The 9,982-nt window shown below is 45.4% G+C and overlaps 1 protein-coding gene across 1 annotated transcript in view; it reads left to right on the top strand.

Annotated features, from left to right (window-relative positions):
* The window catches only part of ABCB11 (ATP binding cassette subfamily B member 11), an 88,638-nt gene extending 82,168 nt beyond the window's left edge, over positions 1-6,470 (top strand). The window contains exons 25-28 of the mRNA XM_087709426.1: positions 9-206; positions 2,316-2,522; positions 4,589-4,735; positions 5,749-6,470. Of these exons, the coding sequence (XP_087565552.1) occupies positions 9-206; positions 2,316-2,522; positions 4,589-4,735; positions 5,749-5,949 (753 nt within the window). The 3' untranslated portion in view covers positions 5,950-6,470. The remainder of the gene's footprint in view (positions 1-8; positions 207-2,315; positions 2,523-4,588; positions 4,736-5,748) is intronic.
* Positions 6,471-9,982: the final 3,512 nt, after the last annotated feature.

The following is a 9,982-nucleotide window of genomic DNA, read 5'->3' on the forward strand; positions in this document are numbered from 1 at the left end:
ATAATCAGGATAATTTCCATGGAAGAATTGAATTTATCAACTGTAAGTTCACATATCCATCTCGTTCTGATACCCAAGTGCTAAATGGCCTCTCGGTGTCTGTGAATTCCGGGCAGACCCTTGCCTTCGTTGGAAGCAGCGGATGTGGGAAAAGCACCTGTGTTCAACTTCTGGAGAGGTTTTATGATCCTGATGAAGGAGAAGTGGTAAATAGCCTTTGTTGCTTTGATGACATAAAAGTACTAATAACTGAATATGCAATTCAGTCGTCATATATCAGCTGTACGTTCCATGACCTAGACTGGTGCTTCTCAACCTTGGCAACTTTAAGACCTGTGGACTTCAACTCCCAGAATTCCCCAGCTGTCCACAGGTCAAAAGTTGCCAAGGTTTAAAAACACTGCTCTGCAGATTAACAATGCCTCTTTTTTTTTTAAAGGCTATTTGAAATCCTTGTAATAATCCTTTTAATTCCTTATAAATACGCATTCCCATCAATCAATTTCTCAGTGCAGGTTCCTTTGCAATAATAAAGATTTGCAAATTAATTTATATATAAATAAATACATTACCTGTTTCATATAGATGCCTGTTTCATTTTTAGGGATTCTGGGCAGCTTACAGTAAAAGAAATGAAATACATAAAATACACTGTATAAAAAGCAAATAAAAATAAAACATGTAGTAACCATGAAGAAAAGAACACTATGTATGTTCACCCCTTATAAAGTTACTTATAAAATAATAAAGGCATGATAAAAATTAAGTCAATCAAAAAATAAAACCAACAGGGGTGGGATTCAAAAATTGCAGCAACGGGTTCGCTGCCCCATTGCTGGGTGGGCGTGGCCATGGTTGGCGTGGCCTTATTGGCCTCCTGCACCACAGCAGTGGGGAGGGGCATTTTTCTCCATCTCCAGGCTCTGGAGGCTCCTCAAGCCTCCGGGAGGGCGAAAACTCTTCCCCTGGGCTCCAGAGGCCCTCCAGAGGCCAGAAACAGGCCTGTTTCTGGACTTCCAGAACCTACAGAAGGCCCTTTCCCCCACTCCTCGGGCCTCTGCGTGGGCCCTGCACTTACCTGGCATGATGAACAGGCCGTATGGAGACTCCTGGGAGGGGTGGCGTGGGAGGGGAGCAGCAAGGAGAGTGGGAGGGATCAGCCAGGAGTGGGATTTGGGGGTTCGCCAAACCACGCAGAATCTTTCCTAGAGGATTGCTCAAACCCGTGCGAACCCCCAGCAGCCCATCTCTGAGAACCAATCACCCACACAACCAAGAAGTCTATGTCATGCCCAAGGCCCCAGATTCAGGCACAAAGCTACATTTTTTTTTAAGGTCTTACAAAAAGCCAACAGGGATAAGACCAATCTAATCTCTCTCTTTCTGGGTCCTGCCAGCCAACACTCTCTAGCACATGGTACCCAGAGTATGTTCTTTGTGCCAGATTTGGTGGAAGCAGTTGGGGAGAGATGGTCCTATAAATAACCTAGTCTTTTTTGGGGGGGGGGGGTTGCTTTGATTTTTTAAACTTCTCATTGTACAATCCTGATATTTCCCAATGACTTTCCATCCAAGCACTAAATAGATCTAATCTAGTTTAACTCTTTGAAGATCAGGTAGGCTGGCCGAGGATTGGCGTGGGATGATAGATTGCATAGAATAGATTTCACATGTCAATATTTGGTTTTGCTTCTCCCACATAGATCATGTAGGTAAATTCAGCAGAGACCAGTGGTGGGTTGCAGGCGGTACGCCCCGGTACAGTGTAGTGGAGCCTGCCCGGAGCATTGGATACCATTCCGGTACAGTGCTCTGGAAGGCCCACCCACCTGCCTGAGCTCCTTACCAGTCTTTGAAGTCTTTGAAGTGCACGGCATGTACTGCGTCTGCGCGATGCTCCGCTGAGCAGCTGGAGTGTCGCGGAGGCTCATGGAGGGGCTAAGATGCATGTGCGTGCACTATGTACCGGTTGGAATGGGATCCGGAACCCACCACTGGCGGAGACCTTCAAATATCTTTAATTCCAGAATTAGACATGGGTGTCCACAGGGGGCAAATGCCAAAACAAGTGTCGTGTGCATGCATGCATGGTTGTGCCACATCACTCATTTTATCATTGTGACAAAAACCCTGAGATTCTGCAGGACTCTTAGCTTGCAAATGTATTTTTTACGGATGAACAGCCATGCAATTCCTTACACACATTGTGGTGCTTAAATTGCACACATGTCAGCAAATACAAGCAAAGGTTTGAAAAAGAAATCTTAATTTTGTAACCAAAGACGTTTGGTGTGTTTTGTGTTTTTGATGTACAGCTGATAGATGGCCGTGACACCCGGCAAGTAAACATCCACTATCTTAGATCTAAAATAGGAATAGTTTCTCAGGAGCCTGTGCTGTTTGACTGTAGCATTGCCGACAACATTAAATACGGTGATAACAGCAGAGAAATATCTATGGATGAAGTGATAACAGCTGCCAAGAAAGCCCAATTGCACGAATTTGTGATGTCACTCCCCCAAGTAAGTGCCATTTTTAAAACACTATGTTATAGAAAGAAGAACTGGTATGAACATTCTCTCCACTGTTGATTTAACATATTGCTCGGTGGCTAAGACGCTGAGTTTGTCAATCAGAAAGTTCGGCACTTCGGCAGTTCGAATCCCTAGCGCCGCATAATGGATGGAGTGAGCTTCCGTTACTTGTCCCAGCTTCTGCCAACCTAGCCGTTCGAAAGCATGTAAAAATGCAAGTAGAAAAATAGGAACCACCTTTGGTGGGAAGGTAACAATGTTCCGTGTGCCTTTGGCGTTCAGTCACGCAGGCCACATGACCACGGAGAGGTCTGAAGAAGAGTGTTGGCTCTTTGGCTTTGAAATGGAGGTGAGCGCCGCCCTCTAGAGTCGGGAACGACAAGCACATATGTGCAAGGGGAACCTTTACCTTTATTTTATTTTGTTTGTTAGAAAACGGAGAGTAGTTCGCCCTCGGCTTTCATTCCTTCTATTGTGAATTGTTTGACTTTCTCACCTATAGATCTATATCTATGATAACCTAATTCAGGAGTCCCCAATCCCCAGTCTGTGGACCGGCACTGGGCTACCGCATGTCAGAAACTGGGCCACACAAACAAGTGTATTTGCAGGGTACAGAAAGAACATGAAACCATGCCCCCTCCAGTTCGCGGAAAAACCTCTCTCCACGGAAGTAGTCCCTTGGTGCCCAAAAAGTTGGGGAACACTGGCCTAATTTACTGTCCCAGTTAGATTTGCTCACTTCTTTAGAATCCTGGAATCCCCTTGAGAATATCTGCAGCGTTTCTCTTGCTTGTTTCTTAATTGACTAATCGCTACTGGAAAGATGACCAAAAATCCAGCCACTGAATCACAAGTTCCAAAAATGTGTTCTCAGAACTATGAAAGAATTGTTACATTCCAACTGCATGCCTTAATCATCATGTCTTTTGAAGTGTGTTCATGAAGAGTAGGAAGCCACGCTCTTAGCTTAATCTCTCAAGGGGTTGTTGTGAGGATAACATGGGAACCAAAATCCTGTCTCCTGTCTGTTGTGATTGGTGGGATAAAAATATCTTGTTAATAAAGCAAAGGAGCCCTTTAGCTGACAGAATTTAAAGCTATGTGCCTTTTTCATGGTTTCCCACTGAAGAATTAATCGGGACAAACTGTGCTTAACTTTGGACCTCAGTTAAGGCCATGTTGTGAACTGCATGATCTATCTTCAGCCCTGGGGTCTCCGGGTGGTCTCCCATCCAAGCAGTAACCAGGCCTGATTTGCTTCACTATTCCCAAGATCAGCTAGCTGGTGTCACTTGCTGTGACTATAGAATCTCTGTGACTGTAGAGTCTTTTGGATAACATTTACCCTAGTTAAGCCAAAGCTCATTCTATCTAATAATATAAGTCCATTCATTTTCTTTTTAAAAAATCACTCAGAGACTTTTCATGGCTTACTTATAAAGCATTCCGCTAAAAATACCCAGTTTCAATAGAAAAAAATCAACACAGAATTACAGTAATAATAACACACGGACTTTTTTCAGTTTGCTTCTTAATTGAAGGTTGCTCTGCCCATAAAAAAGGGACGCAGTGGCTCAGTGGCTAAAACGCTGAGCTTGTCAATCATAAGGTAGGCAGTTCAGCAGTTCGAATCCCTAGTGCTGTGTAACAGAATGAGCTCTCATTACTTGTCCCAGCTTCTGCCAACCTACCTGTTCAAAAATACGTAAAACAATGCAAGTAGAAAAATAGGAACCACTTTGGTGGAAAGGTAACAGCGCTCCGTGCACCTTCAATGTTGAGTCGTGCTGGCCACATGACCATGGAGACATCTTTGGAAAGTGCTGGCTCTTCGGCTTAGAAATGGAGATGAGCACTGCCCGTAGAGCTGGAAATGACTAGCACAGATGTGTGGGGGAAACTTTATCTTTACCTGCCCATAAAATAAAAGAATGTTAGAATAAAAGCGATGAAGTAGCTTCATTTTCTCACCCTCCCTAATTGTATTTTTGTTCTTATGGTAAACAAAATCAGCGAGCCAATAAATATTGGGGGGGGGTTGTTTTTTGCAGCAATATGAAACCAATGTTGGGTCTCAGGGGTCCCTACTGTCTCGAGGGCAAAAGCAGCGCATTGCCATTGCACGAGCCATCGTTCGAGATCCTAAGATCTTGTTACTGGATGAAGCAACGTCTGCACTGGATACAGAAAGTGAACAGGTAAATGAACCTAGAGAAAGAAATGCTGAATATCAAGAGGCAAAAACAATTCCCTTTTATTATGTTATTCATTTATAGTTATTCACGCCCACAAAGCCACGCCCACAGAAACGGTAGTAAAAAATTTGAATCTCACCACTGGACTAGAACTCACGGTCTCCTGGTTTTTAGGCCAGCACTTCTATTCAGTACTATACCAAACGGGCTCTAAAATAATATTACTGTGTTTCCCTGAAATTATGACATGTCCTGATAATAAGGCCATGCCACATTTTTCTGGTGGGCAAAAATATAAGCCCTCCCCCGCAAATAAGCCCCCTGGACAACCCCCCCACTTCTGGCCAGGCAGAGTGCCGCTCACCAACCTAGCGGTATCCCGAAGGTGCCAAGCCGCGGGAACCGGGGGGGGAGGCAAAGGTGATCGCGTTGCTTAGCACCTTCGGGATACTGCTAGGTTGGTGAGTGGCTCTGTGCCCAACTGAAGAGGGGGGTTGCTGGGCAGCTGCTCTCTTGCGAGCAGGCTGCCTCGTGGGCGAATGGCTGTGTTGTGCTGTCGCAGCACCGCAACACAGCAGCCATGAAGTGACCACACTCATGAGCAGCCACCCGACAAACCCCCTTTCTAGCTGGACACAGCGCCATTCACTGACCTAAGGGAGACAATTAGTTCAGTCCTGCATTCTTGCCAAGTATTGTGGCATCTGTAAGATGTCGGCTTGGCTACTCTCGAAGCCTGACAAAGGTTGGTAATTGTGAACTAACTTGTAGGCCGGAACTTTGCTGGAGAGGAATTCACTGTACATTAAATAAAAGGGGTTTATTGGAACGAAGACTCAGCTTCGTGTTGCTGGGGAAGCCTAGGTCAGCACAACAACTAAACTTAGTTGATGAACGCCTTTCCCAAAACAAAGTGACCTAGAGAGACCAATTGGCTGTGTTCATATTCATATAACCCTGTCGTGATGACCATGTCATGACTCCTGCTCTTTCTCTTTCTCCACTTTCCCCTTCAGACTGTGCAAGCTGCCCTGGACAAAGCTCGAGAAGGCAGGACCTGCATCGTCATTGCGCACCGCTTGTCCACCATTCAGAATTCGGACATCATCGCTGTCATGTCTCAGGGAGTCATCATTGAGAAGGGCACTCATGAAGAACTGATGGCCCGGGAAGGGGCGTACTATAAACTGGTCACCACGGGGGCACCCATTAGCTGAGCCTCTGCACTCCCTGGGGGAGGGGGGGGGTTGTGTTCATTTTCTTAAGGGACGTGCTAAAACCATTATGAACGTATCAACCAGCAAAAGACGGCTGTGCTGTGATATGGAATGATGCACCTCTGTGGGCACAACCACTTTAATTGAGAAAGTGAAGCCCTGGAGGCCGGCTTTTGACTGAGCTGTCCTCTCTCAAACCACTGCAACTGTTGTGAAGAAAATGGCAGCCATCTTCTGGAGAAGTGAGATTACACATGAAGAAGGCTCAGGAAACTTTTCAATAATGAAGTGCCCATAGGTTATTTTTATATCTATTTCCATTGCTCCCGAATTTGCAATACCAAAGAAGCCTAATGAACTTCGTTGTGGATCCAGAGGGAGGCTTCATTCAACATTCAGTGCAAATGGTGGTGGCATTGAGCTGTATTTCCTTACTGCTCCATCATCATCATCATCATCATCATCATCGCACCCTCAATGATTCTGGTTGGTTCCCAACAGCCAAAGAAATGACAATGAAACCAATAAAAATGAATAAAATAAAATAAAAGATGGCAAGGGAGATAAAATGAGGGATCTCTCTCTCCCTTACCAAAGACCTCCCTTACCAAAGATCCTGATCCTCCTAGCTTCTAAACAACAGTAGAGTAGGGGACCATCCACATCTTGGAGGACTCTCGCTCCAGAGGGCAGGTGCTGCAACAGAGAAGGATGTATTCACCATTGTGATGGGGAAATACGAGACACTGATTCTTACATCCATAAAAGAGCAATATTGAAACCTGACTCTGCGAATCTCTAGGGACTCCCTTATGTACAGTATATAATGTCTTCTGTGTGTAATGGTTCTCTGCATGGTGTTAAAAGCACTTTGGCCAGATTACAAAATACAATTATTCTATTCACTGCCAGTGAGACATTTAGCCATTGCAATTTCCCAAAGGGTCGCCATTTTCTTTTGCAGGGAAAAAAAAAACTCTTTACAAAATAATACATTTATTAATGTATATTACTGTCCGCTAATCCAACACCTACAACAAATAGACTGAATGCATCTCACTTCTTAGATGAGTGTCCCATTAAAGGGTATTTGATAGAGAAAGCCTGATTACTGTATATAGGACAGAAACAAACAACAGCGGGGAAAAGAATAAAAACTCAGAGAATTAGGCAGCAATTCAGGCCTGCTACTTTTAACGTGCACGGAGAAATTCAACGGGAGATTAAACCATGCTTGAAAAATAATGTAAGCAGGGGGTAAAGACTGTTATTAAATCAAGCAGTTGTACTTTATTGAATCCCTTTATCCAAAGCAGCTGAATCAACTTTGTCAGTGGATTCCTAAGGGGCCTTTTGCAGTCTTGCTGCCTTACATCCTTCAACGGGAGATCCTTACAAACCAGGCCAAAAACATTTCCATACAAGAACCTGTACTCTACTGCTGGAGTTCATTCTCTAGTGGCTGAAGTTTCTTTGTCAAAGTTGCCTTATCTCAAAACAGGACGGGACAACTCGCCGTGGCCAACTTGGCACAGGACCACGCGTGGGACAATTCAATAATTCATTTAATTATTTAAAATATTGTAAAAAAATCATTTTGGTTTTTATTTTGTCCCTCCTTTTGCAGGCTTTTTAAAAAAAATGATTCTGTTTCTTCAATATTAGTGTAAATCTTGTTCCGCAGCGAGTTGGCCGTGGCAAGTTGTCCTGCGGCAAATTGGCTGCAGTGAATTGGCTGCAGCAAGTTGTCCTAAACCCAGGACCAAGCCATGCTCCGTGCTAAACCCTGTCCTTGTGTAGACCCATAAACCAGAGGAAAACTGGAAAATCAACAGGGCTGTTTCTATCAGTGCTGTAGAAATTGGAATGCCGGGTGGTGGTGGGGGCGTGCTGGAAGTTCGCATGGGTTTGGGCGATCCTCTAGCTAGGATTCTCCCCAGTTGGCAAACCCCCAAATGCCACCCCTGGCTGGCCCTGCCCAGCCCTCCCCTCCCAGGAGTCTCCATGTGGCCTGTTCATCATGCCCCAGGTAAGGGCAGGGATCTCGGGGAGGGGGGAAAACGGGCCTACCGGATGTTCCGGAAGTCTGGAAACAGGCCGGTTTCCAGCCTCTGGAGCCCGGGTGAAGCATTTTCGCCTCCACGGAGGCTGAAGCAAAGCTTCCGGAGCATGAGGAGGGTGAAAAAAGCCCCCGCCACGCACTGTGGTGCAGGAGGCCGACTAAACCACACCCACCATGGGACACGCACACCCAGCAATGAGGCAGCGAACCCATTGCTGCAATTTTTGAAGCCCACCCCTGTTGGAATCTTGTGAATAAAGAGGCTTGAAATAACTGATAAAGGCAAATACTCCTTGGAGGTGAGGAAGGTGGCTTGTTCCTAGATTACCCTAACCCTGGGCTCCATTTTTGCTGGCAGAGGGCTGCAGGAAGCAGTTGAGGTCAAAAATAGGGCCTGAGGGGCTTTGCATGCCCCTTCAGCTCTGTTTTCACTGGCAGAGGGCTAGCAAAACAAACTAAAAATAAAACAAAAGGAGAAACGTTTCCCTTTTTGCATTTGAACATGCATAAGGTGACCAGACGTCCTGATTTTGGTGGGACAGTCCCTCTTTTGAACAATTTGTCCTGCGTCCCACGGTGTTTTAAAAAAGTCCTGTTTTTTTTTTTTTAAGCACAAAAGGAAAAATCTGCAAAAATTCACGGGGAGCCCCGGGGATTGTTCCTTGCAAAGCATCATGGTTGCAGAGAATGCAAATGAAGGTGCTTATCTCCCCGCCTGGCTCCATGTGCTTGTATTCAAATCGGAGCCACGCTGAGTCCCATTCAGAAGGCGGAGGGATGCTGTGCTTTTTTTTTTGTTTTACCTATGTTCTCACAACCATGCAAAGGTGGGTTTTGTGCTACAAGGATCTTTCTTTCCTTCTTTCCCTGTCTGCGGTTCCGATTACAGTCATCCTTTGCTTCAGATTAAAGCACCGTTTCTCATTCCTTGCAAAACTGGGGAAACGGCAGGGCCGCCGCCCTCCCCTCTTTCCTTGCAGCACCCTCGGTTGCAAAATGTTCCCCTGCTTTGGTTTATATGTTCGCAGCAATGCGATCCAACAAATAGGAAAGTTTTAATAAGATCTTCTGACTTTATTTGGTCTCTGCTGCCCCCCCACCCCCAACCCCGTTAGCCCTTGGGTTTTGTCCCCTCCCAAGGAGAGAGTGGGAAGGAGAGGAAGGAACGAGGGAGGGGGGAAGGAAAAGAAGAAGGTAGGGGGGAAGAAGATGGAAGGAGAAAAGATGGAAGGAAGGAGAAAGAATAGAAGGAAGAAGGAGGAAGGAGAAGGAGGAAGGTGGAAGAAGAAAGGAAGGAAGAAAAGAGTAAGGGGGAGAAAAGAAGGAAGGAGGTAGGAAGAGAAGGGGAAGAGAGGGAAAGAGCAGAAAGACAAAGAAGATGAAGTTGATAGGCAAGAGGAAGGAAGAAGGAAGGAAGGAAGAAAGAAAAAGGGAGGGAGAGAGGAAAGAAGAAAAGATGGAACTAGAAAGGAAAGAAGGGAGGGAGGGAGGAAAGGGGAAGACAGGGAAAGAGCAGAAAGAAGGTAGAAGGTAGATAGGCAGAAGGAAGGAAAAAGGAAGAAATAGGAAGGAGGTGAAGGTGAAAGGATGGAAGGAGGATGGAACAGAAGCGAAGGGGAAGAGAGAGATGGAAAGAGCAGAAAGACAGAGAAGGTAGATAGGCAAAAGAAAGGAAGCTGAAAGAATGGAAGGAGGAAGGAAGAGAAAAGGAGGAAGGAAGTGAGTGAGGAAAGAAGAGAGGATGGAACGAGAAAAGAAGGAAGAGAGGGAAAGAGCAGAAGATGGATAAGGTGAAGGTAGATAAGCAAGAGGAATGAAGGAAGAAGGAAGGATGGAAGGAGGAAGGAAAAAGAAGGGAGGGAAGGAGGAAGGAAAGAAGAAAATAATGGAAGAAGAAAGGAAGAGAAGGGGAAGAACAGAAAAATAAAGAAGAAAGGGAGGAAGGAGGGAAGGTGAAAGGATGGAAGGAGG

The sequence above is a fragment of the Thamnophis sirtalis genome, unplaced genomic scaffold (assembly GCF_051295495.1).
Source record: "Thamnophis sirtalis isolate CommonGarterSnake01/CBP01778 unplaced genomic scaffold, rThaSir2_p1.2 scaffold_1, whole genome shotgun sequence".
In the NCBI taxonomy this organism is placed as follows: domain Eukaryota; kingdom Metazoa; phylum Chordata; class Lepidosauria; order Squamata; family Natricidae; genus Thamnophis; species Thamnophis sirtalis.